We start from the raw sequence: 18,045 nt of genomic DNA on the forward strand, positions 1-18,045 counted from the left end.
TTCTGAGTTGTTGTTTTCTCTCACCTTCAGAGAGAGAGAGAGAGAGAGAGAGAGAGAGAGAGAGAGAGAGAGAGAGAGAACCACTGAATTAAAATGGTTAAGAGAAGTCACATTTTCCCGTCTACATTAAAAGACAAGCGGTCTCAGTGTCTTACCTGCTTCAGTACTGAAATACTAATGTACTGTAGGTGTGGAGAGACAGAGGAAGTATAAAAACAGGTTATGAAGCTTCATCAATGTACAATTATCTAGCCAGTCACACAAGCAATGCAATTAATTAGATCTCCCCTTGTAAAGGGTATTGGAGCAACCGAGTTAGCGGACACAACTCAGACCTCTCAATTCTGACATGAAATATACTGTACACACAAAACTGTAAAACATATCAGAAACACATACATTTATCGTCGTTTAAACACTCTCAATTCTTACCGTCAGTCTCTCGGAGCTCGCAATGGAAAATGACGCAGCAATAACACCCTGGTAACTAGTAACACTGATGCCTGCAGACAGTTCGTACTGATCAGTGAGCATCCACTCTATTTATTATGGGTTTGGTCTACCCATGTGGGTGTAACATTCTGTTGATTAATCATGACTTAATCGTGACTTGGTACTGTCTAACATGACGCAACCCAGGCTTGCTAACAGTGGCTATTGTCCTTATCTGATCTAATCAATCAACTCTCTCAACACTTTCATGTGACATGTACAAAGTCCCCTGGTTTCAATAGTGTAGTCACAGCTGTAGCTTCTTAGAATTGCATATATTTGTACTTATTATGGCTAAATATCCTGAAACATTCTGAAAATAAGATACAGGAAGGCGCTAGAAGGCCACATGTGCAGGTAACATGCCAATACAAACGCTACCGTTACATCACCATAATGGATTATTCTACAATCAACAACGACCAGCTCACTGACACCTCTCCGGTGTCTTCCTGTCATTTTATAGATTATTAGATTTCGTCCACACGTACACAGGCATTTAAAAAATGCCAAAACGCATACAAATATTATATGCGTTTTGGGGGGTTCGCCCACACGCAAATGCATCTTTTTGAAAACTCCTGCCACAGTGTAGATTTTTAAAAACAGCGTTTATGTGTCGTCATGTGGACGTCATAAACAGAGTTTTTCACATTATAAGCATGCGCAGTGAGAGTTCTCACTCTGTCACACACACTCATAAAATAATAATGTCAATATGATATAATAATTAGCCTATATAGCCTACGTCGTTTATTTAATATTCCTCACTGTCATTGCATATTGACTGCATACACTTGCATTATAGTAGGCTATGTTCTATAGGAACAAATTATATTCTGTAGGCCTATGAATAAACAAAATTGTGTTTGCACCGAGGAAACATTTTGCGAAATTGATGTTACTCTGTCAATCGTAATTAACAATCAAATCAAGCGTGTAGACTCATCGCTCCAGTAAATTTCATACAAGGACCCTTTCATGCTCCTCTTTTTAACCCAGCACCCCAACAGGTTATGTGCATTCAAATCTGCATTTTTATAATAAAAAAAAGACCATTAATTGGCTAATGGGTTGTGGGACATGTTGCGCTCCAGGCGCTCATTTATCAAATATTTCCAAGTGACATAATTAGGCCTACAAGCAATTAAAATCAAGCGATTTAAATCTGACATATTTTCAATTTTATGTGTTTTATAAGTTAGATCCTTAATCATTCACCCATTTAAAAAGTGCCATAACAGTCGTCAGATCTAAAATATTTTCATGGAGGGAGAGCGGTCTCTCAACTTAGCCTACAGTTAAGGATATAACCGACATAAGCGCAGGAGCTTTTCTTCACGTTGTGTGTTTTTGACCACAGGACTTCAGCAGGAGATTGGAGATAGGTTTAACTCCCACCAAACACCAGCCATTATCCATTAATGTTTAAGCATTCATTAATCACCCCATAAACGTTCAGATTGTGACATTCTGGCCAGGGCAGACTATCTCTCATGAATGTGCATGGTGTCACGGGCCGGCCCTGGACAGCACTGCTTTTTATTTGCAAAACAGCAGCAGTCAGCGTTTCAGTTTCAGTTTCTTTTCCAATTTTATCCAATCAGGATAGAGAACTCAATCAGGATACAGATTAAACAAGTGAAATTGGAAGTGATGACACTAAGAAATGAGCAGGCAAAATTGGAACTGGAACAAAAAAATGAAGCTTAAAAATTGGTACTGTTTCCTGATTGGCTGAGATTTTGACTGAATGTATTTTCTGTTTATTAAAGAGCTGGAGAGACGGGGATACTCCTGTTACTGAAAAAACAATCTATAGCAATGAGTACTATCAGAATATAGTGCTTTAACCTTTTAACAAAATACTTTTTGTTTTAACCAAAAAATATCACTTGCCCTACCTTTAATTAGAATTCACTGTCAATTCTATAATATAATATTGTACAGTGTTAACATGATTGGTCACATCTAGAGAGCAATCCTGCAGCAGCTTCATAGGAACAGGAGAGAGGTGAAAGACTCATATTTCCTTTTTGTGCTCAAGTGCAAAATGATAAGAGGACAAACGTTTGGGTCACCGAAACATTTGTCCTCTTATCACTTTGCACTGTGGGATTGAGCATGTAAAAAATGCTCGGGTCTTTCACCTCAGTTCCTCTTAGTTGTTGAGACCACCACAGCCAAAATCAACCTTATACTAAGGACAAAGCAAGGCGCGAGAGTCTACCCTGGACTCCTCAGCTCCATAAAATAATTGGGACAACTCCTACAACACTAGACAATAAACTTGACCATGGGGACCCAGCATATTAATAATGGATGTTTTACTTTGGGATTTTGATACATTATGTAAAAGTTGGCCTATATATACAGTATATGAGAGAGAGAGAGAGAGAGAGAGAGAGAGAGAGAGAGAGAGAGAGACGCAAGGCACAGCTGTTTCTATGCTGTTTCTTTTGTCATTGGATTCATAAATTCAAGTTCTGTGATCAATACACATAATATTATTTGATTTAGAAACAGTAGCCTTATTGTTTATGTAGCCTTTCTGAGGTTATTGTATTATTAAATCAATGACTTATTTCACAAAGGTCAGTCACTTCATGCTGGTTTTGTGGAATTAAACCTACATTTCTAACCACTGCTAATCCTCTGATGTGCCTATGCCTACAAATGTAACTTTAGTAGTCACCATACTTTTACTGTGTTGCATTATTAGCTGTGCATATTGTTTGCGGCCAGTGCATAGAATATGTCCTCCATGGTCGTTAAAACAAGTAATAGTTGGTCAGATATTAGCCTTCAATCAGCCACTGTCTATCAGTTACTGCATCAGATAGAGTACGTTTTTTTATTGGGCCTTGCCCCCTGGTACATGATCTTGCTGTGAAGAACAATCTTATGTAAAATTGTTGCATGCAATAATGTGATTCTCTGCCAGTCTGCTATCCAACACTGCTATGACAAACAGTTCCACACTGAGGCTCTTTGCGCTCCATTTCTCAAACAATGATGCAATTATCGGACCTCGTCTAAAGACAAATTATTGACACATATACAATACCACAGCCACAATACTAGAGGGAGCGACAACAACGATCTGGTAACACCCACCTATAAAACAAACATGGGTAAATTCTCCTTCTACAGCACTGCGTGTGGAATGCCCCGACCTCGTTCCTTAAAAAAATGACTTTTTTGGTGTTATCCTTTTAGACCAACTGTATGACTTTACTCGTGCTTTTGCATTTCTGTCTAATAAAGTATTCAATCAAATAACTGTAGGTCAGATTGTAATCCTGACATGGCATGACTAAGTCATTTTACTCATACAAATGCTTAGTATACAGTATGCATGTGCACGTGTCCAACAACATACCGGTACATACTTTTGGGGGTTTATGCAATGCCAAATCCCCCCTGCCAATGTCAGATTCTGCTTCTTACCAGGTACTTTGGTCTAATGCCAAAGAAAACAATCTACAATCTACTGTACAAAACTGAGCAATTTTCAGGAACAACATTTTGTAACTGGACATTCTTGTTGTGAAAGCAAGTACCTTGTTGTAAAGTAGTCTGGTATGTCTGCCAAATTCATAGAGTTTTAACATAATTTAGCACTAGGTGTTTCAAGTTTCAATTAAATTGTACACTTTATGGCCCTTCACTCACTTTATCCAAGTCAGTATGGCCCTCTGGAAATAAATGTCGCCCACCCCTGCTCTACAGAGCGCACGCTGCTGTCCAGAGGACTTCTGGTCCAGTCCCTAGCGTGTCCACTGTGTCCCAAAGAGCATTGAGTTCCTCTCCTACCATGAGGCCCTGGGTATCTCCTTGACCACCATCTCATTGTTCGGCAAACTTATCTGCGCCATTGTCCTGGAAATCTTCATCTATCATCGAGACACTCCCATGGGGGGTTACATGTCGCCTTTCCGACATGTCGCCTTTCCGACGTTAATTAACCCTATACCTAACCCTAACCCTAACCGCACGCGGAAGCCACTAGTCGGAGTAGTGAGATGTCGGAATGCAGACATTACCCCCCCATGGTGCACGCCAACAACTCAGAACTCAGCTTCCAACTTTTGCTGTCACTCATATTTTGTTTCATGTGTTCGCTTCTGTTCATCGACCGTCCCAGGTTATGGACTTGTCAGCTCAGGCATGCAGCAAGTGGGATCAGCTTTGTGCTGAGTATCTTGTGTATCCTTGTAAAGACTATGGTGGTGTTGGCCGTGTTCAAGGCCTCAAAGCCTGGGGGCGCAGACATTATGAAGTGGTTTGGTGCCATGCAGCAGAGAGGAACAGTTCTGGCTCTTACTTCCATCCAGGCAATAATTTGCAGAGCCTGGCTTGTGTCTGCCTCACCAGCTCCTCATAAAAACACACAATACCAAAGTGATAAGATTAGTCTATGAGTGTGAGGTGGGTTCAACAGCTGGTTTTGCAGTGTTATTAGGGTTATATTTGTTTACTGGCACTCCTCAGCTTCCTCCTAGCATTCATGGCAAGGAATATATATATATATATATATATATATATATATATATATATATATATATATATATAAATACGTATACAGAATCTATCTCTCTCTACTATGGTTTGCAAGACGTGCCACCATTTCATGTAAATGCTGTCTTGCTGTGTGTGTGTGTATGTGTGTGTGTGTGTGTGTGTGTGTGTGTGTGTGTGTGTGTGTGTGTGTGTGTGTGTGTGTGTGTGTGTGTGTGTGTGTGTGTGTGTAAGGAGGAGTAACACAAACCAGGGTCTTACTTGCTAAATTAAACCTAAATTATTAGCATACACTGTTAATTCTATAATATAATATTGAACAGTGTTTTGTACTTGTGAATTTCAACAAGCAGAATGAGATGATCTGTCCTCTAGAGGCCAATCCTGGAGCTGCTCTATAGAATAAATAGGACAAACAACCATAGATTTAAAATGGAATTTATTTGCTTTGGAATTTGGATAAATGAAGAAAATAAACAGTGTAAGAGTATATGTATATGTATATGAGAGATGACCTTATTGTTTCCTTCTCTTGAAATATTTTCTTTCACATGATCAGGAGAACATTGTAATGACCATTAAACTCAATAACCCACCTACTGTATCTACCAGACTCCCTCCCCAGTCAGAGTTCAGAGTCTGAACTTATAAGGTTGCCTACCCCTGTTGCAGTGACTTAATATTATTTCCTGTCTCGTGTTGTACTTTAGGTTTTGCAGTGTTTATTTTGTAGTGTCATCCTACTGTTTCCTGTTTTGCTTAGTTAGTTTGCCTGTCTTGTCTTTCCTGTCCTGTAATTAGCAAATGTGATCACCTGTGTCTTGTTCAGTTCCAACCTATCGTGTGTTGATTGTACTTATGTTCACCTGTGTCTAGTTGGTCTCTTGTCAATATATACCCTCTGTGTTAAAAGGATTCTAGGCAACATTAAGCCTACATTTTCCCCTCTATCAGCCACTATATAATGATGCTGGGGTGTTTTCCTGCATTGAAACACAGTCGTCTTTCTGACATCCGTATTTTCCCTACAGTTTATGTTAGTCCGGGACGTAAATTAACGCACGCATGTGCGCGTCCGTGTGAACTGTTCCGAGTGAAACCGAATGGAACCGAGTGCAGCCGACAAAAATGGAACGAGCCGCCATTGTTTTCTGTGGGCAGTTTTAACTTTTTACTTTCGGTTTTAAAACGCTCTCAAACTTCTTTTTTGAGGCACGGAATTTACTTTTAAGAGATCGTTTGGATAGAATTTAGTTGTTTAACTTCATGTGGTCAATTTATCATGACAGAGCCTATTTAAAAATAAAAATTCAGAGAACCGGCAGGGGCGGACCGGGCGGGCAGTGACACGCATTGTATCCGAATAAAGCAACCTCTTTTCGGCATGGCCCGTTTAGAAGTCCCCCCTGCGTCACCCCCTGGTGGTCGGGGAAACAAACTGCTGATGAGGAGGGGGGTGGGGGGGGGGATTGGAGGGGCGGTGTTTGACAACAGTTTTTTTTCTTTTTTTTATCTCTGAACTTGCCTACAATCCCTTTAACTATTATAGAAGTTGTTACAGTGCATGTTCATTGTCCTACGTTGTGGTGCTCTTTTCATTAAATCAGTGGTTCAGTGAACATGACACATTTCAAGCAAAAATCAAAGACAGCCATTTTTTCTTCTGTTTATGAGTGTTATACGTTTAAAGTAGGTCAGACTAGGTGTACAGTATGTGAAAGATAAAAATGTCATTATTACCTCCAAAATCTGTGATGTAGTCTATATGAATGTCACTGAATAATTAAGAGTATTTGTGGAATACTCTTAAAAGGAGAATATTAGATTACTGCACATATTGAGACTGAACATGAACACAGCGTTCATTATCATGAATTACAGGTACTGAATCCTTCATTTCAACAAGTAAAAGGGTGCTCTTAGACTTAGTGAGATGTGGTAAAAACAAAACACACTAGTAACAACACAATATTAAACTATCTACTAAGTCACAAACAAGCAAATACATAAATGAATACTATATCATGAGATAAAATGTACAGGCTGTGTTTACAATACACATCTTTTATTTATCTAAGGTTTTGGTGTTAATATAGAACAAGTATTTCACTTGTATGAACATATTATAGTTAAGAAAGCATAAAAGCAGGTTGTTGTCTCTTGTCTCATACAACCCACTGTGCTCTTATCATGTTCATCATTCATTCCCAATATTCATTTATCAGTGATGGACCATTAAAGCAAGAACAAAAATCGTCACCTTGCTAAACTAATGGCCTAAATCATTTTTTGAGGAAAATGATATTTTTGCCTAAGTCAGCTCCTCATGACACTGGCCACCTCTGGTAAAATCACCCAACTCCTAATTGAAAAGGTTCACTCCCCTTTTAATACAATGGCCTAACTCCCTAGTGTGACTTAGGCCAAAATAGGCCTTTTTTGGTCTAAGTCAGCATGGTTTTGTGACTTAAGCCAAATTATTTACTGATTTAGGCCATTTTGAAAACATTTTTGCTTTTGTTTTTCGCCTAAGTCAGATTTAATCCTATTTAAACCTATTTAAATCTCTTATGTTACATAACTGACAGACAGTGTTATTTCTATTTAAATAGTCATACTTTGTTATAAACATTTTGGGTGAAATGATTAAGAAATATCATATAGTTTTGTTTTGGATCAGTTTTTTATTCTTCCTGAAAAACTTTAAAAAAAAATGACTTAGGCCATTAGTTTAGCAAGGCGACGAAATGATAGTTATATCCTAACAAGATAAACCCGGTGCACCTCAGCTGCTTCACTGATTTCAGATATCAGATTTCAAATATATGTTGTCCATTATAACATAATCAACACATCACACATGTATAAAGTCTTACATCGATTTATTGAGAAATGAACAGAACACGAGTTATGATCAGAATCGTTTCACTGGTCTGTAGAAGAGAAAGTGAGGAGTTCAAATATCTACAGTACCAACACATAACAATACAAAGATCAACAAGGGATTTAATAGGAGACAGTATAGTAGCAAGCTGTACATTTTGGCCTGAACTGTAATTCTTTTAACTTTGTTAATCATTGGATAGTGCATTTTTTTCTTCTTCTCCGTGAAGTTGAAGTTGTCTGGGAGGTTCTCTGTCTCTCAGCTTCCTCTCTTGCTTCTCTATCACGTCTTTCTTGCATCTCTCTCATCTCTCTCATCTGTCTTTCATGAGCCTCTCTCCTTATACGTTGCTGCACCTCATATTTAGCTTTCTCTTTCTCTAGTTCTTTCTGTAGCTCATCCTCATATTTTTTTTTCAATTTTTCCTCCTCTTTACGTCTCTCCTCTTCGGTCTCTTTGAGAATCCTCTGTTTCTCTTCTTCTATTGCTCTCTCTGCTTCTTGGAACATCTCAGTGGTGTAGTGGCTTCCTCCATTCTCCAACACCATGTTGTTGATTTTCTCCAGCAGCTCAGCGACCTGAGAGGGATCCTTGGTTTTGTTGTTGAAGACATGATAGCGACCTTCACATTTTCTGATTAATTCTGTTAGTTTTGGACTTTCATTCACCATGTCTTCAACTGACTCATCTTCATCAACCTGGTCAGCACCGGTGAAGAGGATCATGGTGTATTTTTTGGACATTTCACCAAACCCTTCCTGAAGCATCTCCACGGTTCTCTCCTCCTCCTTTGTGAATCTTCCCAGTTTGATCACGATCAGGAACACATGGGGACCAGGACAAGCAAAATTGATACACTGCTCAACCTCTTGAAAAGTTTGCTCTTCGCCAAACCTGGTGTCAAACAAGCCTGGTGTGTCAATGATGGCAACATTTCTACCAAGCACTACACCTGTGACTTTCTTACAGCTAGTTGTCAGAGATTCAACGGCCAACTTTGATGGAAAAGCTTTTGAACCCAGGATGGTATTTCCAGTGGCGCTCTTTCCAGCACCAGTCTTCCCAACCATCACGATGCGAACAGCTTCATCATTTATTATGAGAGCTAGTGGATTAAAAGGATAATGGTTATGGTTGGTAAACACTTGAGGTTTAAATACATGGTTTTAAGACTCTATGCTATTTGTATGAATTTACATTTCATTACAGATTTACTCCTGTCTTGATAAAGTAAAAAATATTTTGAAATGCGTCTTTTCTCCTAGTAAGATACATACCTTCACCTCCCTTCTTGCTGCTTGAATCTTCACTCATTTCTGAGTTGTTGTTTTCTCTCACCTTCTGAGAGAGAGAGAGAGAGAGAGAGAGAGAGAGAGAGAGAACCACTGAATTAAAATGGTTAAGAGAAGTCACATGTTCCCGTCTATATTAAAAGACAAGCGGTCTCAGTGTCTTACCTGCTTCAGTACTGAAATACTAATGTACTGTAGGTGTGGAGAGACAGAGGAAGTATAAAAACAGGATATGAAGCTTCATCAATGTACAATTATCTAGCCAGTCATACAAGCAATGCAATTAATTAGATCTCCCCTTGTAAAGGGTATGGAGCAACCAAGTTAGCGGACACAACTCAGACCTCTCAATTCTGACATGAAATATACAGTACACACAACATATCAGAAACACATACAAAGTTCAAACAGTCTCTATTCTTACCGTCAGTCTCTCGGAGCTCGTAATGGAAAGCAATAACACCCTGGTAACTAGTAACACTGATGCCTGCAGGACAGTTCGTACTGATCAGTGAGCATCCACTCTATTTATTATGGGTTTGGTCTACCCATGTGGGTGTAACATTCTGTTGATTAATCATGTGACTTGGTACTGTCTAAAATGACGCAACTCAGGCTCCAGCACTGTTCTTTAACAGTGGCTACTGTCCTTATCTGATCTAATCAATCAACTCTCTCAACACTTTCATGTGACATGTACAAAGTCCCCTGGTTTCAATAGTGTAGTCACAGCTGTAGCTTCTTAGAATTGCATATATTTGTACTTATTATGGCTAAATATCCTGAAACATTCTGAAAATAAGATACAGGAAGGCGCTAGAAGGCCACATGTGCAGGTAACATGCCAATACAAACGCTACCGTTACATCACCATAATGGATTATTCTACAATCAACTACGACCAGCTCACTGACACCTCTCCGGTGTCTTCCTGTCATTTTATAGATTATTAGATTTCGTCCACACGTACACGGGCATTTAAAAAATGCCAAAACGCATAAAAATATTATATGCGTTTTGGGGGGTTCGCCCACACTTAAATGCATCTTTTTGAAAACTCCTGCCACAGTGTAGATTTTTAAAAACAGCGTTTATGCGTCGTCATGTGGACGTCATAAACAGAGTTTTTCACATTATAAGCATGCGCAGTGAGAGTTCTCACTCTGTCACACACACTCATAAAATAATAATGTCAATGTCAATTATCCTATAATTCTAGTAACCTCTGTAGTGGTAGGTGAAGCTACCCGGTTCTCCTCAGTGGCTGGACCAATTGCTCTGATTTTGCACACAGCCATTGACCATTACCATCTGAACTTAACTGTGAAGCCCGTTTTTCAATTTCATCAAATCTCAGCTTCTTATTAGCGTTTATGTGTCAAACAATGTCGCCTCCCGGGTAGCCAGATCGGGTGCAGTACGTTAGTCCGACAGCGCATTCCTCCGACAGCGCAGCGCTCCGACGTTTCCAATACTAAACCCGAACCAAACCCGCACCCTAACCCTAACCGCACGCGGATGCCACATAGGCGGAGAAAAGGTCTGTCGGATTAACGCATGCCTCCCAGCCAGATCATGTGCGCATATCCCCCCACGGATGCGTCGACCGGGTATGGTCTAGTGATATAATAATTAGCCTATATAGCCTACGTCGTTTATTTAATATTCCTCACTGTCATTGCATATTGACTGCATACACTTGCATTATAGTAGGCTATGTTCTATAGGAACAAATTATATTCTGTAGGCCTATGAATAAACAAAATTGTGTTTGCACCGAGGAAACATTTTGCGAAATTGATGTTACTCTGTCAATAATAAACAATCAAATCAAACGTGTAGTCTCATCGCTCCAGTAAATTTCATGCAAGGACCCTTTCATGCTCCTCTTTTTAACCCAGCACCCCAACAGGTTATGTGCATTCAAATCTGCATTTTTATAATAAAAAAAGACCATTAATTGGCTAATGGGTTGTGGGACATGTTGCGCTCCAGGCGCTCATTTATCAAATATTTCCAAGTGACATAATTAGGCCTACAAGCAATTAAAATCAAGCGATTTAAATCTGACATATTTTCAATTTTATGTGTTTTATAAGTTAGATCCTTAATCATTCACCCATTTAAAAAGTGCCATAACAGTCGTCAGATCTAAAATATTTTCATGGAGGGAGAGCGGTCTCTCAACTTAGCCTACAGTTAAGGATATAACCGACATAAGCGCAGGAGCTCTTCTTCACGTTGTGTGTTTTTGACCACAGGACTTCACCAGGAGATTGGAGATAGGTTTAACTCCCACCAAACACCAGCCATCATCCATTAATGTTCAAGCATTCATTAATCACCCCATAAACGTTCAGATTGTGACATTCTGGCCAGGGCAGACTATCTCTCATTAATGTGCATGGTGTCACGGGCCGGCCCTGGACAGCACTGCTTTTTATTTGCAAAACAGCAGCAGTCAGGTCTTTTCGTTTCAGTTTCAGTTTCATTTCCAATTTTATCCAATCAGGATAGAGAACTCAATCAGGATACAGATTAAACAAGTGAAATTGGAAGTGATGACACTAAGAAATGAGCAGACAAAATTGGAACTGGAACAAAAAAATGAAGCTTAAAAATTGGTACTTTTTCCTGATTGGCTGAGATTTTGACTGAATGTATTTTCTGTTTATCAAAGAGCTGGAGAGACGGGGATACTCCTGTTACTGAAAAAACACTCTATAGCAATGAGTACTATCAGAATATAGTGCTTGAACCTTTTAACAAAATACTTTTTGTTTTAACCAACAAATATAACTTGCCCTACCTTTAATTAAAATTCACTGTCAATTCTATAATATAATATTGTACAGTGTTAACATGATTGGTCACATCTAGAGAGCAATCCTGCAGCAGCTTCATAGGAACAGGAGAGAGGTGAAAGACTCATATTTCCTTTTTGTGCTCAAGTGCAAAATGATAAGAGGACAAACGTTTGGGTCACCGAAACATTTGTCCTCTTATCACTTTGCACTGTAGGATTGAGCATGTAAAAATGCTCGGGTCTTTCACCTCAGTTCCTCTTAGTTGTTGAGGCCACCGCAGCCAAAATCAACCTTATACTAAGGACAAAGCAAGGCGCGAGAGTCTACCCTGGACTTCTCAGCTCCATAAAATAATTAGGACAACTCCTAAAATAACTAGACAATAAACTTAACCATGGGGACTCAGCATATTAATAATGGATGTTTTACTTTGGGATGTGGATACATTATGTAAAAGTAGGCCTATATATACAGTATGAGAGAGAGAGAGAGAGAGAGAGAGATAGAGAGAGAGAGAGAGAGAGAGAGAGAGAGAGAGAGAGAGAGAGAGAGAGAGAGAGAGAGACGCAAGGCACAGCTGTTTCTATGCTGTTTCTTTTGTCATTGGATTCATAAATTCAAGTTCTGTGATCAATACACATAATATTATTTGATTTAGAAACAGTAGCCTTATAGTATATATGTAGCCTTTCTGAGGTTATTGTATTATTAAATCAATGACTTATTTCACAAAGGTCAGTCACTTCATGCTGGTCTTGTGGAATTAAACCTACATTTCTAACCACTGCTAATCCTCTGATGTGGCTATGCCTACAAATGTAACTTTAGTAGTCACCACACTTTTACTGTGTTGCATTATTAGCTCTGCATATTGTTTGTGGCCAGTGCATAGAACATGTCCTCCATGGTCGTTAAAACAAGTAATAGTTGGTCAGATATTAGCCTTCAATCAGCCACTGTCTATCAGTTACTGCATCAGATAGTGTAAGTATTTTGGGCCTGGTATTGTTGCATGCAATAATGTGATTCTCTGCCAATCTGCCATCCAACACTGCTATGACAAACAGTTCCACACTGAGGCTCTTTGCGCTCCATTGCTCAAACAATGATGCAATTATCGGACCTCGTCTAAAGACAAATTATTGACACATATACAATACCACAGCCACAATACTAGAGGGAGCGACAACAACGATCTGGTAACACCCACCTATAAAACAAACATGGGTAAATTCTCCTTCTACAGCACTGCCACCCAAGTGTGGAATGCCCCGACCTTGTCCCTTAAAGAAAATATTGTTTTGGTGTTTGGTCCTTTTTGACCAACTGTATGACTTTACTTGTGCTGTTGCATTTCTGTCTAATAAAGTATTCAATCAAATACACGTAGCTCAGATTGTAATCCTGACATGGCATGACTCAGTCATTTTACTCACACAAATGCTTAGTATACAGTATGCATGTGCACGTGTCCAACAACATACCGGTACATACTTTTTGGGGTTTATGCAATGCCAAATCCCCCCTGCCAATGTCACATTCTGCTTCTTACCAGGTACTTTGGTCTAATGCCAAAGAAAACAATCTACTCATGTGGATCTCAGGAGCCACTTGGGAACATTGTGGATCCAATATAAATATCATCCAATATAAATCTTGGACTCATGTGGCCAGCCTGTCACATCAGTTGTCAGTAACAACACTATTGATGAATATGAGGTACACAACATACAGCCCAGGGGGCAGGACCCGGCCCTTTGGCCATCTCAATCCGGCCCGCCAAGTCCTCAAAGAAAAACTAAATGACCCCCCCCCCCCCCAAATGGGTGCAGTACGTTAGAACCCGAACCAAACCCGCACCCTAACCCTAACCGCACGCGGATGCCACATAGTCGGAGAAAAGGTCTGTCGGATTATCGCATGCCTCCCCCCCAAATAATGTACATTCTAAAAGGCTGCCGTATATTAATGGTTTTGAGAAAGAATCGACTCCAATTAATAATAATTAATATTCACCATTTGAGTACTATACCTACATTTCTCCATCTGTATGTACTCAAATGTTTATGTAACAGTGAAACAGTCAACCTTGATTCCACAACATATGTTCCATAACATAATGGAATGTGTTTTATCAGTGACCTATGGAGTGGTGCATATCAGATAAGATAAGATATTGTATTATATATTAGACTGTATTGAGCACTTGGAAAAGCGCTATAAAAATGCAATTTATTATTACTGTATAAATTCATAGGCTAATTTAAAAGTTGATACGGCATTGACGTGGATTTTTTTATGTAAGTAATCCTTTTGTTGTAAGGCCAGAGTACACCAGAGTGATACAGTACAGCACAGCTGTACAAAACTGAGCAATTTTCAGGAACAACATTTTGTAACTGGACATTCTTGTTGTGAAAGCAAGTACCTTCTTTTTTTAATTTTTTTTATTTTATCTATAATTTTTATCCCACGATTTTGTAACCCACATTTTTTCACCCAGTACCAATTGCCTATGTAATCCTGGGCACTACCTACCCTCTGCCAGCCTAGGGAGAGCCCAAGCTGAAGCTCATGCCTCCTTCAATGCATGAGGAGCAAGCAGGCCGCTTCTTATCACCCGACAGGGGGGAGTTTCCCTGGTTGGACATAGCGCGTGGAAGGAACACGTTATTCCAACCAGTTCCCTTCTCCTCCATCAGGCGCCCCGGCTGACCAGGGGGAGGCAGTATAGTGACCAGGATTACTACATGTTTTTGTGAGGGTATTAACTACCCTAGGAGACACGGGGAGAACATGCAAACTCCACACAGAGTAGGCCCTTTCGCCAACCCCACCCAGGGTATGGGCGCCGATGACGTGGAGGAGAGCAAAGCAAAGCAAAGCAAAGCAAAGTTTGTTGTTTACCCAGGGTGTCGGACTAAGTACGAAACTTGTTTCCAGCCGGACCCTGCATGGAAGCCTTGCTCAAGGGCTATTCAGCGATGATTCATGATTGATGTGATGTATTGGGGAATCGAACTAGGGACCTTCCGGTATCAAGGCCGCCCCTCTAACCACTAGGCCACCGCTGCCACTTGAGAACACGCCCCCAGCGCCCACAGCGTCCCTGGCGGGAATCGAAGCAAGTACCTTCTTGTAAAGTAGTCTGGCATGTCTGCCAAATTCATGCAGTTTTAACATCATTTAGCACTAGGTGTTTATCTAAGTCAAAGTCAGTATGGCCCTCTGGAAATAAATGTCGCCCACCCCTGCTCTACAGAGTGCACGCTGCTATCCAGAGGACTTCTGGTCCAGTCCCCAGTGTGTCCACTGTTTCCCAAAGAGCATTGAGTTCCTCTCCTACCATGAGGCCCTGGGTAGGCCCAGCACCCCAACAGATTATGTGCAACCCGAGTTGTGGTAATATTTCCGTAATTTTCATGTCATGTACATCCCAAAGACAACATTATTAATGTGTGATGATGATGATGATGATGATGATGGAGGTGTGTGTGTGCGTTGTTAAAAGACGTATGTGCGGAAACAGTACTGCGTCACAAACTAGTTTCGCCCCACTGCATCAGCAGGTAGGTAGGAACCCAAAAACTTCAAACTGACACAGATATATGATATATGTGTAGGTGTGTGTACACACACACACAGCTCTGGTGTCCATCTGTGTGTGTGTGTGTGTGTGTGTGTGTGTGTGTGTGTGTGTGTGTGTGTGTGTGTGTGTGTGTGTGTGTGTGTGTGTGTGTGTGTGTGTGTGTGTGTGTGTGTGTGTGTGTGTGTGCGCGTGCGCGCGTGCGTGCGTGCGTGCGTGCGTGCGTGTAAGGAGGAGTAACACAAACCAGGGTCTTACTTATTAAATTAAAGGGTAACCTTAATTATTAGCATACACTGTTAATTCTATAACATAATATATTATATATATATTGAACAGCGTTTTGTACTTGTGAATTTCAACAAATCTTGTTTTAAGCTGATCAGCAGAATGAGATGATCTGTCCTCTAGAGGCCAATCCTGAAGCTGCTCTATAGAATAAATAGGACAAACAACCATAGATTTAAATGGAATTTATTTGCTTTGGAATTTGGATAAATTAAGAAAATAAACAGTGTAAGAGTATATGAATATGAGAGAGAGAGAGAGAGAGAGAGAGAGAGAGAGAGAGAGAGAGAGAGAGAGAGAGCGAGCTGTTTCTATACTCCCCCTGCAGGGGCGTAGCCACGGGTGGGCATAGGTAGGCCTGGGCCCACCCACCTGGCTGTTGTGCCCACCCAAAAAAAAAAAGAAGAAAACATTTTTTCTGCTTGTGAACTGTGCCTGTGCTCTGTGAGTGGAGGCGGACAGCCGCGGACTGCGGACGTGCGGAGGAGGCGGACAACGGGGCATTATTTGCGACCTGTCAATGTTTTCATGAAAATTAAGGCAAAAATAACAATTAAATAACATAATAAACCCGCAAAAGACCCGCAAAAGACCCGCAAATTGCGCAAAAAAGTAAGATTTTAACCGATAATAACCGAAAGAAAATCGCGCGCGCACATGGCACTCATGCACGCGCGAGTGCCCACCCACAAATCCCCATGCGCAGCTGCTGCCAGCTTTCTGGCTACGCCACTGCTCCCCCATTGTTACACATTTCCAAGTGCTCTGAATAATACGTGTATTCTATGGTTTTGTATCTAGCCTTTCTGAGGTTGTTGCATGGTTAAATCAATGACTTCACAAAGGTCAGTCACTTCATGCTCGTCTTGTGGAATTAAAAATCAATTTCTAACCACTTTCTTACTGTGTTGTATTATTAGTTGTGCGTATTGTTTACGGCCAGTGCATAGAACTTCCCTGACTTGAACCATGGTTGTTAAAACAAGTAATAGTACGTTAAATATTAGCCTTCCCAATCAGGCGCCGACCAGGGCCGGCACGTCCATAGAGGCGACCTAGGCGGCCGCCTAGAGCGGCAGTTTGGACAGGCGGCAAAAAAAGTAGGGGAAAAAAATGAATAATAATAAATCGGTAAAATCAGAATTAAATAACATAACCCTAACCTAACCCTAAACGGGCATGGCCCGTTTCGAAGTCCCCCCTGCGTCACCCCCTGGTGGTCGGGGAAACAAACTGCTGATGAGGTGGGTGGGGGGGAGGTAGGGAGTGGAGGGGCGGTGTTTGACAACAGTTTCTTTTTTTTTAATCTCTGAACTTGCCTAGAATCCCTTTAACTATTATAGAAGTTGTTACAGTGCATGTTCTTTGTGTGCCTTAGTTGTTGTCAGGGTTGACAGCTTCATTGTCCTACGTTGTGGTGTTCTTTTCATTAAATCAGTGGTTCAGTGAACATGACACATTTCAAGCAGAAATCAAAGACAAAATCTGTGATGTAGTCTATATGAATGTCACTGAATAATTACGTTTATTTGTGGAATACTCTTAAAAGGAGAATATTAGATTACTGTACATATTGAGACTGAACATGAACACAGCGTCCATTATCATGAATTACAGGTACTGAATCCTTCCTTTCAACAAGTAAAAGTGTGCTCTTAGACTTAGTGAGATGTGGTAAAAACACACTAGTAACAACACAATATTAAACTATTTACTAAGTCACAAACAAGCAAATACATAAATGAATACTATATCATGAGATAAAATGTACAGGCTATGTTTATAATACACATCTTTTATTTATCTAAGGTTTTGGTGTTAATATAGAACAAGTATTTCACTTGTATGGACATATTATAGTTAAGAAATCATAAAAGCAGGTTGTTGTCTCTTGTCTCATACAACCCACTGTGCTCTTATCATGTTCATCATTCATTCCCAATATTCATTTATCAGTGATGGACCAGCAAAGCAAGAACAAAAATCGTCACCTTGCTAAACTAATGGCCTAAGTCATTTTTTGAGGAATATTATATTTTTGCCTAAGTCAGCTCCTCATGACACTGGCCACCTCAAGTAAAATCACCCAACTCCTAATTGAAAAGGATCATGCTGTTCACTCCCCTTTTAGTACAATGGCCTAGCTCCCTAGTGTGACTTAGGCCAAAATAGGCC

General features: G+C 40.2%; 1 protein-coding gene across 1 annotated transcript; it reads right to left on the bottom strand.

Annotated features, from left to right (window-relative positions):
- Positions 1 to 4,651: 4,651 nt before the first annotated feature.
- LOC311055929 (GTPase IMAP family member 9-like) lies at positions 4,652 to 9,211 on the bottom strand (the record flags this gene model as incomplete). Its single annotated transcript, XM_084072203.1, has 3 exons — positions 4,652 to 4,752; positions 8,244 to 9,002; positions 9,175 to 9,211. The coding sequence occupies 3 exons, from the start codon at positions 9,209 to 9,211 to the stop codon at positions 4,652 to 4,654; spliced, it is 897 nt and encodes a 298-aa protein (XP_083928329.1).
- Positions 9,212 to 18,045: the final 8,834 nt, after the last annotated feature.

The sequence above is a fragment of the Gymnoscopelus microlampas genome, assembly GCF_963454915.1.
Source record: "Gymnoscopelus microlampas genome assembly, chromosome: 2".
Taxonomy (NCBI): domain Eukaryota; kingdom Metazoa; phylum Chordata; class Actinopteri; order Myctophiformes; family Myctophidae; genus Gymnoscopelus; species Gymnoscopelus microlampas.